The following is a 19,803-nucleotide window of genomic DNA, read 5'->3' as shown; positions in this document are numbered from 1 at the left end:
GGAATATGCTGTGCGCTAACACAGCACACTAACACAAGAATATACTCTCCAGGTGGGGATTTACTGTCCTGATTACCGAGAATTTGAGCATATGAATCAAAGGAAAGGGCTTGTGGATAGCTGGAATTGTTTGACATTCTGCTCGGCTCCAGAGACTAATCAATAAGCATGACCTTATTCTTAGTCAATAGCCCCTATTTGGAGCTTGAAAAAAGGGAGAGAGGAGACATCAACATTTTTGTGTGTATAAAAATACACAGCGGGCAGAAAAAATAAAGTATCAAGGTTATTTACCAGAATGACTTATCAGTTTGCTCTTGGTCATTTATACCCAGAATTGCTGTAGTACAATTAGTACAATTGTCTAACTGCACTAATGCTAAAGAAACGCCACAGAAGAGAGAAGTTAGTTTTACTTTGCCCTTTAATTGACCTGAGGCCTTTAACCTTGTCAGGATAACTGTTTTCATGCTCTGTTAGAGAACTGGCTTTCTGCCATGTCTTCTTAGGTGATTATGTTGTACTAAAATTTGAAGGATATCTTAAGAGCGACATTCCTTTTTTCTCACAGACTTTCATGGCTAACTGCACGGCAAACAGCGTTGTACGTCTATGCCAGTAATATTTTATGTATTCTAGATGTCCTCCACAAAGGATAGAGATTGCCCCTATAGGGGGAAAAAAAACCCTATTTGATCTATAGTAATGGCAGCCAAAGACCAAAGTTCACCCTGACCCTAATCAGGGAAATGCTGTTTGCTGACAATGCTTCACTGGTCTGCCACTCAGAAGAAATGCTTCAGACGTTCATCAGAAACTTTGCACATGCCTGATTTGAGTTTAGCCTCACTAGGCATTTCCATCTGTGACCATCCATCCTTTGAACTTTAATGGTGTATTGATCATGCAGTGAATGGCATACCTGCCCAATAAGGTTTTCGATCAGCCCCAGGTGGCATATATATATATATATATAAAAATAAGCATAAATTTTATTGTATTAGTATGTTTAATTACAGTTTTAACCATTAGGAAACTTGTGACAAATTAAAGGCCTGAATAAGTTAGCTGTGAAATGCAGCTGTATGCAAATACTTCCATTAAGTGCACCGGTGGTTCCCTGACTTGATGCATCTGAATTTCTTAAAAATTTTAAATAATGTGAATCATATGCTTTCGTGGAATGTTGTAGCCGGGGAATCTGGCCCCCCCGACCTTGTGATAGGTCGACAATCCAGTCGACCACCTGAGCCACAGTCGGCCCTAAATACAGCACCTGGTATCTCCAGGTGTTCTCACTTCTGAGTGCGTACCAGGCCCGACCATGCTGTGCTTTTTAATTTTGATTTTTTTTTAACTTGGGCAACACCATAAATGCTCACAAAGACAAAGTATCAAATGTTTATTGTAGGCTTTTCATCTTACCTTTGAATGTGGTCACTCAGACTATCTGTAACCTTTTTTTTGGCCTTAGAGTGTAGTCAGACAATGCACTCTGTAAACCACTTTAAGCATACCACAATCTCCAGAGAGTGTGCTCCAACCATTATCACAACACACACTGAAGGAATTCCATTTGGAAATACTGTTTAACTAAAGTGTTAAGAGATTCTTCAGGATATTGGTTAGGATCTGCAAGCTACAAACGTCACAGTCCAGGATTGATTGGAACTGCTGGAGGCGCTGACACAGCCTCATAGCCTGTTCATTTTAACTAATTTCTGTGTGGGATGTTATTTCTGTTTAGTAAGGAATTAGTAGCAAAAGGATATGCACATCCTGCCTATTTCCTTTTCACTTGATGCGGAAGCTGTGGCGACAACTTTTTTTGGTGCCTTCTTTTAAAACAATTAGCAAAGAAATATGCAGATTTCAGCTGTGTGACAGATGTACAGCTGTGTTGATCCCATTCCTGATTTCACTGTGATTATTTTCTTTCACTGCTGAATGCGACTATAGCTTGCTTTACAAGAATATGAAGGGTTTTTTTTCCCTTTTTAACCCACCAGGAGCACTGTAATTGATTCATTGTTTCTTCAGTCGGGGGAAATGATATTTAACGAGCAGACGCGAGATATGTTTTAATTGCTGAGTGAATCCGAGAACTGCTTGGTGATTCAAAATCAAAATATATTGACGCTGAAGCGTAGGTATTCAGAGCAAAGTGTGGGAAACGTGATGAGAAGAAGGACCTAATTGATCAATGGCAGCCTTGTGCCTTGTGATGCCTGCAAGAGGGCTAGAAGACAAATGCCGGATCTGCTTCACCCCATTAATAACTTCCATGAGCTGATAGATGATTAAACACATAGGCTACACAGTCAATCATCTTAAAGGGCTTTACTTTTATTTATGCAATTAGCTAGCAGCTTTATGCAAGGCAGTTGCGAAATAACAGCTGAGGGTATCGACGTGATTCAAGACTGCCAAATCTATTGTTTTTCAGCAGTGGCACACACACATATTAATGTAGTATTGTACTGTAATGTGGCACAGGAAACATGCACACGTGCCGCTAAAAGGATAAAGCCATATGTGGCCTGGACCGCTCTGAGGTGTTCTGAGTGGTCACATCTTAATGTATCTTGGTTGCGTTCTCGCTCATTCAGCAGTCTGAGTTGTGACCAGATCTCAGAAGACGCATTGTTACAAAGAGGAACTCATGAGCAGTGTTGGGACTAACGCGTTATTAAGTAACGCGTTACAGTAACTACGTTATTATTGTGGTAACGAGCACGGTAACTAGTTATTATGCCAAAACCAGGAACGCGTTACTCGTTACTGGGATTTAGATAGGCTCGTTACTCGTTACTTACGTGTGGTGGATATCGCGGAGCTTCCACAGATTCAATAACATTAGCAAGTGGTGGAAGCCAGCAGGTGGATGAAGGAAAAGGAGGCAAGAGGAGAGACCGAAGCGGCCGTCGGTCCGCGTGTCAGGTGAACTGAACTTCAGGTAAGAAGTTATGACCTGCAGTCTATCGGAGTCAGATATAAACCAAGTTTAGGTGGAGTTTATTTTCGGTATGCTGACATTTTCGTACTGCGTGCTAGCTAGCATGACGGAGTTTCTATACAGCTGGGTGGGTGCTATGTTACTGATGTTGAACTTTATTTTGTTCATACGGTTAATTATTAGAGTTGCCAACCGTCCCGTAAAAAACAGAATCGTCTGGTATTCAGAGAAAATATTACGCGTTTCGTACTGAGGTGAAAAGGAACACAGTTTGTCCCGGACTTCAGCTACAATGAAAAAGACACAAAGCTGAAGCTGCACAGCTGCCTCTTCTTCTCTCATTCTCTCCTCTCCTGTTTCTACTTCAATCACGAAACTGATCAATGATCAGCTGATCAGCTTTTCTCTCTTGTTTATTTATCGCCCACTTTGCGCCAGAAAGAGGAAACCAGCGGATGTCGCGTTAAACAACAGCAGCACGTTTAAGCTTGATCAGCTGTTGTTAGAATTTATTTAATATTAATTTCTAGTATCAGCTGATGTTTGCTGGAGCCACAGCTGTAAAGCTGCTGGTCATGATGTCGGTTTGGTTATCTGGTGAGAGGAAACATGCAGATGAAACCAGGAGATGTCCTTACTGAATCATCAGAGCTGAACAGGTGATGGAGAAACAGGTTTACCTTTTAGGTGACATGAATGAGTTGAAGGAAGTTATGAGCTGTTTCTGAGAGACAAATAACACCAGGATCCTTTTCTACGTAGCTGACAGCTGGTAACTGTGCAGGGGCGGGTCTAGCAAAGTTTTGCCAGGGGTCCATGTAGGGCATTAACAGGAAAGGGGGCACAAGGAAATAGTTTTCTTTATTATTCTCATTTAAAATGTCTCGCTTTTAAAAAATAATTATCTGAGTCTTACAACAAACAATTGATAGATTGATACATATATACCATCAGAACAGTGTACATCACTGTCACAACAGTGTTTATTTTCATTCAAAGGCTTTATGATTTTTCCTATAATGGTGGGCGGTCTCTAGTCAAAATGCCTGGGACGATTTTTTTTTTTGTCCCAGCCCAGCTCTGTATGCAGCTCATCTGCAGTCTGGTGTTACCTACATCTTCCTATTCAGAAGGCAGAATTTCCAAGTTCTGAGTACAATCAAAAGCACCACGACTGCAGTTTTTGTGTTGGATGTAAAAAGCAGGCTAGAATCATGGCGGCGGTCAACGACGGTCCAGGCGTGATTTCTCTCGTGGAAATGTGCACATTATTTTTCCTTTCTATTGGTAGGTGGCACAGTGCACTTGTGGCAAGTAAGCAAGCTAGAAGACTGGCAGTCTGGCTGGGTATCCAGTTACGGAAGCAACACATTAACAAGAGAATTCTGAGTAAAACCAAAGTTACTTTCCCTAGTAACTAGTTACTTTGAAAGTAACGAGTAACTTGAAGTAACTGAGTTACTTTTTTAGAGAAGTAACTAGTAATGTAACTAAGTTACTAATTTAAAGTAACTTACCCAACACTGCTCATGAGCTACTGGTGAGCTGCTGCACTTTGTGCTAGAGTGTGATTCACATTCTCACATTGCCAAAGTCAGCAAACCAGCCAAATCTTCTTTAGGGATTATCATTGTCATTAATTGGATTTTTAGCCTAATCATTGATGATGTAATTTCTATTTTTACTATTGGGAGTGGTACAAATACATTTTAAATGTTTTTTTTCCTATTATCTTTTATGTGTCACTTTTCCGCCACCCTCGGGAGGCCTTTGGTTTCCAAGTTTAGTCAATTTCTTATATGTAACATTAGATTAGTAATTGGTAGATTTATGTCAGTAGGACAGACTCTGCCGCAGAGCATTATGGGAGTGCTGATCTAGCAGGTTATGTAGGATTAGGGTCAACATGAGTAAGAAGCTCAGGCCTCTTTTCCACAGCTTCTGGTTCTTATTCTGCATTTAGTTTAATTAAATATCCTTATTGTCATAATTGTTATCTTAATGAAGTTTGTGCCGCTTTGCCTAACGCTTTTCCTCACCTCACCACGGGATGTACTATTCCGGTCAGAGTGCATGAGTCTCAGTGCACATGATGCCTTACGTACATAAATACAAAACCAAAGAATTCAAATCCCATGCGGTCCTTAACCAGTGAGCCGGTGCTATTCTCCCACAAGCACACAGTGAAGGAGTCTTGAGGTTAGTTGGTTCAAACTCAGCAGGTCTTGCACCCATCGCCCTGCTCTCCACTCATTGGCTTTGTCATACCAGCTGCGATAGTGTCTGTGAACAGAGAGCATTATTCATGTCCTCAGAGGGGGGCAAGTCCTAATTGAAATTCCAGTCTTTTCCACTGGAATGAAGTGAAGCAGCCGACATCCACTGTATTATGCTGGGCCTGTCACCTTGAAAGGCCCACTGGAGACGGTTAAAATTCCTGGGTAGAAGAAAAGTGATGTATAACAAAAGGGACCAATGAAGCAAGACAAAAGATTCCGGTTGTATGAGAGCAGCGGCATTACAGCAGCATTGGCTTTCTATGGTGTGGTGTGAACTTCTCCTCTGTACTGCAGTAACTAAAGGGCTGAACTGTCTGTGGTTACTGGCTGCCAGTGGGGTGTGCATGCTAATGACTGAGTGAATGAATCAGTGCCATTCTGATCGAGGGGAAAGGAGCACAAGGAACCCCTTTCTAGTTTGTTCAGCAGCCTACTGTCTTCATCTCTGTACTGTCTCAGAATTAAAAAAAAAACTGTAAACAGGGACTTACTGGAGTGATATAATTTTCTGACTGATGAGTTAAGCGTTACATCAATTAAAAAAAAAAACTAAGATTAGCACAATAGTTTAAAATCCATAATCTATCCTCCTGTTGTGAGAAACTAGGAATATTCCAGACTTATTAAAAAGATAACAATTTTCTCTGGTGTGTGAGTACTTTTGGTGTAAAAAGCCACGCCGCAACAGCAGTAATTTCCGGATTTTAGGATGTGTTGCATTGGAACAACAAACCTCATTTGCTGATGACAGTGCCAGGATCCCTGTTCTGACCTGCCTGCCTTGCCTAGTCAGAGTTGTTGCTCTGTTTTTGTCCGTTTACTCATCAACTTTGCTCTAGATTGCACATTTCATTCCCCCGAAAGTCAAGAGTACATTATGTTGTTCTCACTTTTTCTGAGAAAATGATTGAAAATATTTTTCTTCAGTGTAAAAAGGTAAATATCATCAGGATAATGTTACATTTGCCAGGTAATTCAACTGCATATGAATGGGTACAAACATCTTGGAATAACTAATTTATGGGAATCCTTTTATTTGAAGCAACTTCATTTTATTTTTTTGCCCCAAAATTTCCAACGATTATAGCTAGTTTGAACATAAAAAAACTAGTGCCAGTGCCATGTGTCATCTTTCCAAGAAATTTAGAAATTTGAGTATTTGCACTCTTTTTTTATGTCAACTTTTCTATATATGTCTCAACTAGAAAAAAACACATTGTATTTTCTTTTCCTTTTCGTTGTTCTCTTTGCCAGGGATCGAGCTGTGCCTGCCAGGATGGCGATTTTCCATGACCATGGTGGCCAGCTTTGTGGTTTTGGGTGGTCGGCTCTTGATGCCTGGAGTGGCATACCTCTGTCGCAACTGGCAGGTACTTCAAGCTGTCATCATCTGTCCCCTGCTGCTTATGCTGTCCTACATTTGGTAAGGAAAAGACCTTAGCATTTGCTGCACTTTGGTACCGGGTTATCTTATCTTGATTTTGATATTCTGTTAAACTTAAAATATTTTTTTTCAGTTACACAAGAGTTAAAAAAAAAACACATAGGTGCATCCACAGTGATCAGGTGTGACTTCATTTATTGATGTTCTTTTTTGTAAATTAAACACTGTTTAACAAAAGATGCATTTGCAGAGGTTTTTCTTCTTATTATTATTTCTACAAGCTTTTAAAAAAATAGTACTAAAGCCCAAGCTGAGGTATCTTTTACACTTAAACCTCTGCTCTGACTTTTTCCAAAGCATAAGCAATAAATACACCATTTATTCTACCTCACTGAACACAGTTCTGTAATAGTGCTGATGTCTACAAAGATGGCAGGAATATAGATTTTGCCAGAGTTTCAAAGGCCTTGGTATCTTTGATGTCCCTGCAGAACAAAGGGGGGGTCTGTTCAGTAACAGTCAGAAGTAATCCAAAGCAAACATCGTGTCAGACATTAGTCTTTCTCATGCAATACACTTTCATTAGCATAAGACACAGTGTGGAGAAGGGATGGAAATACACCTCAGGCACATGTCAGGTTAGTCATTGTGATTTGGTAAACATGAAAATGTTGACATGTCCTCAGTTCCATTGTTCCGATCATAAAAAAAAAAAACAGCATTCATTATCACTCAGCAGTTTGGCAGCTCAGCTGTTGAATGGGATTTGTAATAGTTGTGTGCTGTGACGCAATCATGGCCTTGTTTGCTAAAGACTACACAATTCAAGGACATGAAGCAGGTTGTGAAACTTGTGGTACTTCTGATGGTACCACAAGTTTGGACGTTGCACAGTGAACTCAGCCTGAGAGGTTCACTGTAAACGTTTATTATCAATCCAGCTATCTAACAATCTGTCATGTGATACTGTGTCGTCAAAGTGTGATGGCTCTGTCACACAGCACACATTTTTTATATATTTATATAAACACAAAAGTTGGCAAGAGCCAAGAGGTAATTTCCAAAGTATATAGCTGTGTTAACTTTCCTGATTAACTGTTCAAGTGGCTGACTCTGCAAACATCTGGAATACAGCTGATTGGGTTGAAAATTTAAACGCTGCAGATGATCTAATTAGGTTGGGTGAGGGTGGGGGGAGGGATAGTTGCAAACCACATGTGTGGAAAATGATGAAACCTGCACATCTACTTTGTAGACAGAGGTTCATCCAAATGCAGCACCGGTCGTGTTATTGATTGTCTTCATATACACATGTACTCTTTCTGCAAGCTGATACCTAACCTCTTTGAGAAGTTTGTGCAACATTTTGGAAAATGAACGCTAAATAATAGAGCGGCACAGGGGGGTTACAATGGCTGTGAGACAGTACCACTGTAAATTGTGCTGTGTGTGTCACACCGCAGCCGACCCATCGCCTGTTTGGGATCTGGTGTATAGCTTTAGCTTAACATTGCACTTTTCTTCTCTGCCTCATATCCAAACTGTGTTGAAATGGTACATTCACAGACAAAAACAAGATTTAGTACTGCGAGCCCTAACAAAGTTAGATTCCACATACAACCTAATAAAAGGAGAAGTCTTTTTTTTTTCTTTTTTCCCCTGATTCATTTTTCATGTCATATTAACAAGGACATCCCCCATCTTTTTGACAGGATCTTCCCTGAGTCACTGCGTTGGCTGCTCGCCACTCAGCAGTACGGTCGCTCCAAGTGGATCATGGGACACATAGTAGAGAAAAATCGAGTGAACGTGGAGCTCGACCCAGATAACATCCTCGCAGGTAATGAATCCTTCACCAGTAATTTAAAGATATCGGACTCAATGTCTGCATTTTACATTTTGATATGTTTTGCATGACATACTGTTATTAACGTATGAAGTTTCATGTTAAAAGAAGCGCGTTGTTCTGGCTTCCCTGCAAAGGTGTCTGCTAGACCTTTATTTTGAATGGTATGGTCTGCATTGTTATCCCCAGCTTCGCTTATCCAAATGAGACGGATTGACAAGGTTATATACATTTCCCATCTTGTTAACATAGAAATAATCCACTACAAAGGTAGCATTAGGTGTTGAACATTGGATTATGGCACTCTCAAATGTTCATTAATATCATTAGAGCTTGGATGGATTGACATAAGCTGACACAATAGTGGGCAGATGGCAGATGGTTGTAGGTCAGGCATTTTGACCCCGTGTTAACTGTACTCAGACCAGCCAGAACAAAGCAGTTTGGATTGTGTTGTTGTGAAAATCAATAGCAGATTTGTATAAGTGTTTGTTTATTATATATACTTCCCCCCCCCCTGTTTTTGTCCTGCTGTTGCGTAGTTATCACTCCTTTTTGAAAAATGAAGGAAGGGAAGTGCCACTGTGAGATAAAAGGCTTTAAGAGGAGCCACAGTGTGAAATTGACTGCATATTTTTCGAAGTCGGAGTCTCTGTGCTGACTCTGAGCATTTAGGGAAATAAGTGCATTACCATAGACATAGATTTTTCTTTTTTCTTTTTTTTAATGTATAAACTTCCCCATACGGTAGAGAAGCATTTGCTATTTTTCTACTTTCAATTGCTCAGCACTAAATTATGCTATAGAAGCAGACGGAAGCATGTCTTATTCATGTAGAACAACTTACTTCATCCACTTTGAAAAAGTGGAATGATTTGCATAGCTCTGAGCACAGTTGATCTTACTCATTGTTTGTCAGGGAATCACTGGAAAACCTGAGTGGTTAGCCAGAGATAACCTTCGCATGCCTGAGTCAATGTGAAAAATGGACTAGCATGAGGCAGAGGTGTGTTACTGTGGCAACCTGCAGACTGATACCAAAACATTAAGTATGCTATGTCATGTGTCACCAGCAGCTCAGGGGTGTTGCCCGCCGGTAGCTGCTCTCCTGTTAGTGTAACCATACCTGTTTGACAAAGCTGTGGGATGGGACCTGTGTGGTTCTGTGGTTTCAAACCCAGACAACTGTCCAACTTTTACTCATTATATTTACAGTAGTATCATTCAAATACAAAACTTTCCAGAACCCTATTCTTTTAGAAGGGTTTTAAACATTTGATTTTGCCTACACTCTAAGGTCATTCTACTTTATGTTCATTATTCAGGTTTGTGTACTACTGTACTGCAGTGCAACAACAGATGGATGTTGACTTTTCAATTGAAATGCCAGACAAAAAAAGAAATATTCTACCACTTTCATGAGCTGCTTATTTTGTATTTGTTTACGTTCCTTTTTCAATTTATTTATTAAATAAATAATAGTTTGTTCATTTGTCTAATGTTAGATAGGAAGCACTTACATGGAAAACGCAAAGAAAAAAGTGCTTGTATAAATGGGTGAATGAGGCAAGTTGTATAAAGTGCTTTGAGTGCTCAGGAGGAGTAGAAAAGTGTTACATAAGAATAGAATAGAATAGAATAGAGTAGAAGTATCCTTTGTTTAATGTCCCTCAGTGGGGAAATAAGAACCAGCCCATTTACCATTGTGTTTAAAGACCGCCTTAACATCCATCAGCATATACCTTTAGTTGTATATGTGAAACAGTAAATAGGGGAGAAAAAAAGAAACAAGTGTGAGTTCTATAATTTTTATGATTTTTTTTCTGGCAAAGCTTTAATAATATCTGCGTTTTCCTGTTTCCAGAACTACAAAGATCTCTTCAACAGAAGCCCAAAAAAACATGCATTGTGAAAATGGTTGGGACGAGGAACCTTTGGAAGAATATCGTCGTGCTCTGTGTCACCTCGTAAGTGGCTGTCTTAAAATGTAAAAATAATTCCGTGTTAAAGAATGCAAATCATTTAAATCATGTAATTATTTGAAATAGTAGATCAATGACATAAATCAAGAAGTTGTATCTTTATTTATGTGTCTAACTTTTTCTGATAAGTGTTCACCTTGAATTTGATGCTAGGATCATTTAAAGAGATACCTCCTATTTTAATACATTTTAACACTCCGTAAGCATGAAGCAACCAAGGAGGCCAAGTGTCTGGTTAGCCTCTGGACTCTTGTACTGCAGACTCATGCAGTTGTAATACATGTGTACTGTGTAATGAGCAAGTATTTCCCTAAAAAAACATGTGAATGGTGGCAATCATCTCTCCAAAACCCATGTACTGTAATAATACACAGCACTAACAGTGCCTTTGCAGATGTGTATGTTTTCCATGCCAAGTGCACTAATGCCCTCTTAAAGCCTTTTAGATAATTGCTTTTGAAGTTAGGCTCAATAGTGATCGATTAAAAAAAACCATAAATCTGTATACATAGACCTGTATACTGGTAACAAGCCAATCACCCTCCTCTTTAACCCAAGACACACAGAAACATCATTTCCTGTTTCTAACATATGCAGTCTAATATACATAAAGTTCATTTTCAGTCCAACATGGGATCCAATAAAGGGTCTGTTTTTTGCTTTTTACAGTGTATTCTGTCTTTTTAAAAAGCAGGGTTATATGTGTCAGTGTGCTAACGAGGGTGTGTGTGCTTGTGAGTGTGTCAGGATTTGAAAAAAGATGTATATAATGCAGGTACTTGGAGTGCAATGCCACTCAGACCTGCCATTTTGTGGAGTCAAGATGCCACTATTAACCTGCAGGCTGGATAGAGGATTGATCTTTAGCTGTTTCTTCTTTTGTCCTTCCATATTTGTGCTGCTCTCTCTTTTCATCTCCAATGGACTCTTCCTTCGATCTGAGACCTCATCTCTTGCCTGGCAGACCGAGCTCTACCTCTGCTTTAGTGCACAGTGTCCCTGATTCCCTGTTTGCATAAATTTTACATGAGCTTTGTCCTTATGAAACATTAGACAACTCGGAAGGAGGGTGTGAGGGCTTGCTTTTGGTTGTGTGTGTGTGTGTGCACATAGGGTGTGTTTCTGTGTGCCAATAAATCCATGTTTACACATGTGAGGTTTTTTTTTCAAAATGCACTGAGATTAGAGAAAGCATGAAATAAAGCGGCTCTTCACTGCTTTACACAGTTTACATAGTACCCTTACGAAAGATGTAGTTCAGTATCTCCTGATGTAGCCGCTGTGTTGTTTGAGATGTCGCTTTTTTTTGACTTGCTTTTCTCCTGTATGTTTTTTATTCAGGCTAACTGGTTATGGGATCCATCACTGCTTTGCCCGCAGCATGATGGATCCTGAAGCTCAGGGAACCACCATATTCCCTGACTTTTATACACACTATTACACAATGGCAGGCATCGCGGTTGCATCATGCATTGCACTATGTCCAGCGGTCGGCCTGATGGGCCGTCGTGGTGGCCTTCTTCTGTTTATGATCATCACTGCCCTCGCATCTTTGCTGCAGTTGGGTCTACTTAACTGTGAGTATTACATAGGAACTCCTATAACATGAAAAAGCTCTAGCGGTTCTTGAGGAGGCCACTCTCATGCAGTTTATTGAGACTGACTATGGTCTAAAGTCCACAATATAAAAAATCCCAAAACAAACAAACTATAAAACTACAAGTACAGATTGCAAAATCCCCCAATTATTCAAGAACTCTTGGTCACATAAATCGAAGAAATAGTTTAACATTTTGGGAAATAAAGTTAGATCAGAATCAGCAAAATCTGAGGTCTGTTGGTTAAAATGAAATCTCAACCCAGCAGGGGAATAGTTTAACTTAGCAAAAAGCAAGGGCAACCAGCCAGCCTGGCTGTGTAGTTCCAGCTTTGAACCCTCCATAAACTACAGAATATTTTATTTCTAAGTCTATACGCCATTGTGCATATCATATTATACAAGCAAGATATAAAATATTTATTATCAGCGGAGCATGGTGCCTGAAGGTATTACAGAACAATGCATTCTTCTTTTGAATTATTGTAAATGAAAAAAGGCCACATGGAGAGCACATTGTTGTGCTTGTATCAATAACTACAGTGGTAACTATAAGGTAATTTACTAAATATAAACAAAGCAAAAGTAACAACAACAACAACAACAAAAAAGAACCCATAGAAATATGTTTACTTCAGTAATAAATGAGTAATAAATGTAATTCTGTCATGCTACCAAATACTGAGCTATTACTTCTCCCAATTCTAACATTTCTACAAATGTTGTGTAAATGACAGATGCTTGCAAGTGCATCTGTCTAAAAAAAAAAAAAGTCCTACACTTTTGCTATTCATAAACACATCAAACATGATGGTTATTACGAGATTTGCTACCTTTAGTTGTTTTGTCCCCATTCAGTCCCTGAACATGATTAGATTGTCAATGAGTACCAGAAGTGCCTCAGATGATCAAAACAGCCAACAACAGTTTATTCAGTTACAAACGAGTTACACTTAATGTTTAACCTGAGTCAACACATCAAGGTTATCCTCATGTTCTATTTTCCCTTTGTTACGCTGTGCTGAAAGTCTTAGCTCAACATGTGTTAATTCTCACTGTTTGTCACTCTTTTCTAATAATTCCTCATATTTTCAATATTTTTCTAGTGTTGGGGAAATACAGTGAACAACTGAAAATAAGTAAGTCTATCTGTTCATATATACTCATATATTCATATTTTGTAAGAATATTAGCTTATGTTTATTAGCTTATGTTTTTTTTGTAAAGTAAGTGTTTTTATATATATACACTTAATGTTAATAGATAGATAGATAGATAGATGTATATATATATATATGTGTGTGTGTATATATATATATATATATATATATATATATATATATATATATATATATATATATATATATATATATATATATATATATATATATATATATGACTGTTGCATTATCTTGCTCGAAGTTTTGGAAAATATGCTTCATGCAGATACCCTGCAGCATTTTGTCAGGCCTATGCAAGCCTTGTCGAGACTCATGATGAAGTTCTAGATGTGATTAGGGCTCGCTTTGTATTTATTTATCCCCTTATGTTGAAGAGGGCGAGCCTCTTTGTTACAGAACTATGAACTCACCATCAGCCATCCTTTACTTTTCTCTTCTGTTTATCCATCGCTGTAGTCTCTCCACACTAATCCCCCTGTGGTAAGCGAGAGCTGATTTCAGGGTAGTTCTCCTCTAAACTTCTTTATGCCATCTTTAGTATGTCTTATTCGTAAAACACCCTATTTAAACCGTCTTTGGCCTAAATTGGCTCATTGTTTGCAGATTCATTTCTAAACAGCTCCTCATTCTATATCTCTTTTTGTTGAATTTACACCAAAATAAAAGCTAAAATAATAGCCTTTGATGCCATTGCATTGCCTGTTCTAACTCTATTGAATTTATCAGAATTGTTGTAACATTATAATTTTTGAAAATAATAATTTTGGCAAATACTTGCAATCAGTTTCTCTCAAAAGTAAATTTAACACATTTTTACATACAGAGCACTGTTGTCCTTTCACTGATTACACAGGGCACTGAGTGAAAAATATCCATGTTTGTGTCGCCTGATTCTTCTGCAGATACCGCAAGTACAATGAATACGCATTTCACCATTGGCTTCTCCGCTATCGGTATGTTCTCCTCCCACGCAGTCAGCGCCCTGAGCATCTTCTTCTGTGCTGAGATCACTCCCACTGTGATCAGGTAAACCCACTGCAAGAGCAAGACTGTACCACCAGAGGAGGGGGAGATAATGTGGAAAGTGTATTCTTATTTTGCAGAGAAGTAAAACAATATTCACGCTGACAAGCGTTGCACAATTCATAATCTTTGTTTTAAAAATCTCTTTCATTGTTCTGGAGAACTTATAATTCATTTTTTAGTGTAGCTGTTCTTTTTGTTTTTAATCGTGACCATCCATTCTGCACATGGATTCACTGCTCCTCCTCCTGTTTAATATCGGTATGAAATTCCTGAACTGCTAGAAAAGACAGACTCACTCCGTATCAAATGTAATCCACAACTTGCACAAATTGTCCAGCCTTTTGAGAATGTGTGACACAGCACTTGATGTATAAAAATATAGGGCTTTTTTTAAAGCATTGCTCTGCTAACAATGTGTGAAGTCCACCATCTAGTGGCTAACTTTGGCAATGACAGGAAAGCGAATTTCCCACATGGAGTAGAGGGTGTTAGACGGTACTGCAGCACTCTCTGCTGCTGCTCAGGAAAAAGGCAGAAAAGAAGAGGAGGGTAAAAGGCAACAAAATTGCTTTTAAATACAAGATTTAGCTTTCCAGAACAACGTGCAGGTTGTGATTCACTTAAATTGCAGTAATTTCAATATTTGTGAGAGGTTTTAAAGGTTGGTGAGATCATCCCAATTCTCTATTGATATTACAAGCTAATAAATATTCTGTCTTCCCATAGGGGTGGTGGTTTAGGCTTGGTCCTGGCCAGCGCTGGCTTTGGCATGCTTACTGAACCCATCATGGAACTCCACAATCAGAAGGGCTATTTCCTTCATCACATAATTTTTGCCTGCTGCACTCTCATCTGTATCATCTGCATTCTCCTGTTGCCTGAAACGCGCAATCAGCCACTCCCCGAGACCCTGGCTGATGTCGAGAACTACACCCGTCCACCCCTGCTTCCCCCGAGGAAACCTGGATTGCTGCACCCATCTGACAGCACCAGGGACTACACAAGAGTGCGTGACACACCACTTCATGAAGCGCCCATCATCATCATGGACTCTACTGCCTCTTCAGCTATTGATTTGACTGGAGGTATGCAGTTAATCGAGATGCACTCTTGTGTGTTTGATCCCAACGGTCACTCGGTTTCATCTTCATCTACGGGCAACATGATGACACAGGGAAAAGACGCCATCACACAGGGCAGTAAAGAGCAACTGCTGTCTTCCACTCCTTTACACAAAGCCCCCTGTGTCACAGACCCACTTTTAACTGCTGCAGAAGAACCTCCCGAAATTGTCCTGGAGTCTGTGGAACCACTGTTAGATTCAACCCTACCTGAAATGAATGACAGTGGTGCATCCCCGACAAGAGAAGCAGAAATTACACCTGCTGCTTCATTGGATTCTTCCACTTCCCCCGTCACTCAAACTGTACCCTCCTCTTTACTGATCTGCACCACGCCCATCATCGAGCCCCCACCCAGCTCCACGTTAAAATCTCCGAACCCGCTGGATAATGACATCGAAAATATAAGCACAACATCTGAACCGCCTTTGCTCAAGGATACTCACGCCACTTCAGCGGGTTCTCCTTCTCCTCCTTCCATAAGAGACAGTCCCCCTTCTCCTGTAGATGGAGGAGATGAGGATTTATCTCCTCCTTCCGTAAAAGATCAACCCACCCTCCTTCTCATAGACTCCCGGCCACCTCAGTTAGATTCTACCTCTCCCTACGTTGAAGAAAAATCCGTTTTACCTCCAAACACACCTCCTCCATCCATTGACTCAGTGGACTCTTCCACTCGCGCTGTCATAAATACAGTCAACAATGCAGCACAGTCTCCTTCCATTCTCCCCGTCACAGACATTGCGCATACCTCCACTCTAGAATCAGCCACTCTGACTGTCACAGACACTGAACCACGATCAGCCACTCGCCTCGTCTTAGATTCAATACCATCTTCCATCACAGATTCAGCCTCCACAGACGCAACTCCCTCCTCTCTAATGGACTGTACGGTGTCCTCCCCCATAGACTCGGGTGTTCTCTCGATCAGGGACAGGGCCAGTGCCAGCACAGAAAACAGCACTGTCAACGGCATGGCATCATCGTGATCCACTTCTTCAGCCAGGAATTGAAGCTTTAAGTGTCTCACCAGGAGGCAGCCACCCACATGAACATTGCATCAATGGGAACAGGAACTGGCCTGCTCAGACTGCAGGCACTTAATGAAGACTGTTCCCCACCTGGGGTTGAGTTGACATGTTTGCAAAGTTTCCGGTTTTTTTGGTTTTGGTTTATTTTTTTGTTGTATTTTTTGTTTTTTCAGTGCTGCTGCACCCTTTTGTGCATTTAACCACCTAATGAGACCATGCAAGCGGGAGAATGCCACAGGCTGGTATGTGACAATGTGACGGTAACTTCTGCTCTTCGTTGAATGTCACTGGAAATCACCAGCGTTTTAACTACTCTGACGTAAATGAACGGGGACAAAATCACTGTCATTTTTAAGAGACTTAAAACAATTCCCATAATCACTGAGACGTGTCATCAGCACTGGTGAAGAAATGCAATGGTACTAATAGCAAACAAACAAACAAAAATCACTGGTACTTGTGCTCAAAGGTAATGTCAAGATATTTGTACAAAAAATGTTGCTTTATATGTATGGACAAGTAAATCTGAATGTTACAAAGTGCTTTTTGTTGCTATAGAGGTAAGCAATCAGAATTGGAGTAGTTTTTTTTTTTTCTTAAAAAGAAAATGCCAAAAAACTACCCTGACCAAAATAAAGTGTAGAAATAGTGCCAAAACTTTAGTGATATAGTATTTGCCTGTTTGGGAGAATACTGTTAAGTGCTCTCCCCTGCTATAGGCTATATGTGGATACCTATTCCAAAATTAGGAAGTAAAGAAGAAGAATGAACAATTTATCACCATTTGATGAATTAAAATTGACAGAAAGCATATCTGTGATGCATATGAGCAGTGATATTGGTGAAAAAGAATGACCCACATTTTGTCGGTCAGAAGAAACTTTTATTTTTCCAATCATTCAAGCCAATGAAATTTATGGTATGCAAATGTTTTTGGGTTTTTTTGTAAATGTGTTAATGTAAGTATATTGATAATTACTTGTTAAGCTTGATTGTTTTGTTTTTTTAATTCAAAGTATTATTTTGAATAATCTCTCATGGCGTGCCCTTATTGTACAGAGCTATACTTCATTCTTACAGTATTTGTGGCACCTCGGTGTGGTGGCACTTTATCTTTCGAAGTGGGGACTAAGCATGAAAATTTATTGTGAATGTGTCGGCAACAAACAAAAAAGCTTAAAAAAAAAGAAGAAGAAAAAAAAAATCAAATCCTAAAAAAAAAAATCTATTTTTGAACCGAAACCCGAAAATGTTTGACGTGATTGCCAAATGTCGCAGCACCACTAACCTTGTGTTTTCCGAATCGTGGTCCGGCATTAAGAGTTTATTAACGTCGGCGTGTTCATACTTTCACATGCACAACTAAGTTTACCTTAAAAGAAGGAAAAAAAATGCAATACTTCTTACATTTGTCAAAACGACATTTTAAAAATACAGGTCACAACCGTTCAGTCAGATTAACCGACTGATATTCTTAAATTGATAGACTTTTGCTTGAGGAGGCACTTTTCCTTCCAAAGCCCGTGTCCGTCTGCGGACAACATTATACTTGACTTAAATGTGTGTGAAACTTGACAGTTGTTGTAGTACTTTGTGCTTTGGAGGTTGTAATATTTGTCTAAGGAAGGATGTGTGATTACAGATAATCCACTGTTTACAACAATCCTCGTAATAATGATCATTATTAATAATATTATTAATAATAATTACACTGTACTGTAAAACTTTAGAGCCAACTGAGTGATGTGTTGTCATTTCAAATGTGCTAAAATGATCACAGTGTATCATAATTACTTATATCCAGGGAGTATTTGGAGTTCTATTAAGGTGTCATTCAGGAGTCAAACGTAACAGCCGACTTGACGGAAGTTTTTCCGTAAACCTTACAGCTACTTCAGTCACTAGAATTAAGTTTTGCTTTTATCAAACTCAACTTTGCACTGACTCAAGCCTACATATCCTTTGATATTTATTTGAATGATTGCGCAAGCCTACCTGTGGTTGTTTTACTCAAATGCAGCTTAAATCGGACCACGATGGCTCCACTTTTTGATTGCTCTAGGGTGACTGTGAACGAAGACCATCTAGTCGTTAATATTGTTGAAATATTTCTTGAGATCATTTAAACCTGTGTATGCTGTGCTGCTACACGTGAAAGCACAATGACCTGCAATCATGTGATGTCAGATTTTGTTGGGGTTGACAACAACAAAAAGGGAAAGTGGAGCAGGGTTTTAAGAATGGTATACAGAAATGATTTTAATTTTTTTTGCAATAGATCAGCATGACAATGTTGACAGGGTGTTGACACTGGATTTAATAAGGAAATCTTGGCATCTGCAGTTGAGAGTGGGTGGACTGCAGTGGTCAGTAGCTTCATTTTACTCTGAATCCTCCTCGGTGAATGTTGATCTCTCTCTATCTCAGTGTGTGTATTGCAGAAATTGAAGTGTGTATCAACTAAATCCCACGCGACATCAGTGTAACGTTAACGACTCAGCACGATGCAACCAGTGTCTTCTGAGATATGTTGCTTCCTCACTTTTCTCCCGTGCAGATGGGAGTAACTACACTTTTTGTTAGTAAACCTTTTATTTGACTCTATTTGAAGCAAAATGAAAGTTTAGTGAAAGTAATCCAAAGCAATGTTAGCACCAGCGATAGAATAGGCTTTTTTAATTGTTGGAAAAGCAAGCAAAAAAGAGGAAGAAGAAGAAGAAGAAGATTATGCCATTTGTAAGTACAGTAAATGTGTGGAAACATCTTGCTTAAATACGATGAAGGATCCTGGATCTTAGCAAGGACTTGTTTTGAACCCGGCAGATGAAAGTCTCACACAGGAAGGCCCCAGTATACACATTTCAGGTGTTGCTTCTCTTAACCATGCGACTTAAGATCTCTTTAAAGGGGAGATTTAAATGAATGTAAAATAAATAAATAAAATAATAACAACAAAAAAAAGAAAAACATGGATTGTACCATTTATAAATTCCAGTTGTTTGGTTTCATTTTGTTTTCAGTTTAACAGTCATCATGCACTTGTATATAAGCCATACCTGTTGTTAAAATAAACCACTATTTATTGATCAACTGTTGATATTGATGTGTTTTTTATGACATTTATGACTTCTCTGCGTCTTTTTAAAAAAAATAATTTTTTAAAGTAAAATTCTATTCAAGTATTCTAATAATGGCATTCAAAGAAGATGAAGAAGGGGGAAAAAAGGCACTGAAGGTGGAAAAAAGGCACTGAAGGTGGAAAAACTCCTTTAATTTTACAACAATGTTTTGTCCTGTCCTTTTTCTGAAATAATTAATAGGCACTGAACCCTCTTCATTCTGCAGACTCACTGAAGGTGCCTTTTTCCACTGAGTGTTTCTGTCTACTCAAACAGACCTC

The 19,803-nt window shown here is 39.3% G+C and overlaps 1 protein-coding gene across 1 annotated transcript in view; it reads left to right on the top strand.

Moving 5' to 3' along the window:
• Positions 1-19,493, top strand: part of LOC116318671 (solute carrier family 22 member 23-like) — a 37,538-nt gene extending 18,045 nt beyond the window's left edge. The window contains exons 4-10 of the mRNA XM_031737757.2: positions 6,490-6,658; positions 8,332-8,459; positions 10,330-10,432; positions 11,789-12,024; positions 13,151-13,183; positions 14,128-14,251; positions 14,978-19,493. Of these exons, the coding sequence (XP_031593617.1) occupies positions 6,490-6,658; positions 8,332-8,459; positions 10,330-10,432; positions 11,789-12,024; positions 13,151-13,183; positions 14,128-14,251; positions 14,978-16,361 (2,177 nt within the window). The 3' untranslated portion in view covers positions 16,362-19,493. The remainder of the gene's footprint in view (positions 1-6,489; positions 6,659-8,331; positions 8,460-10,329; positions 10,433-11,788; positions 12,025-13,150; positions 13,184-14,127; positions 14,252-14,977) is intronic.
• The last annotated feature ends 310 nt before the right edge of the window (positions 19,494-19,803 follow it).

Source organism: Oreochromis aureus, linkage group 18 (genome assembly GCF_013358895.1).
Source record: "Oreochromis aureus strain Israel breed Guangdong linkage group 18, ZZ_aureus, whole genome shotgun sequence".
In the NCBI taxonomy this organism is placed as follows: Eukaryota; Metazoa; Chordata; class Actinopteri; order Cichliformes; family Cichlidae; genus Oreochromis; species Oreochromis aureus.
The sequence above is the reverse complement of the archived record's forward strand: the minus strand, read 5'-3'. Positions and strand labels throughout refer to the sequence as shown.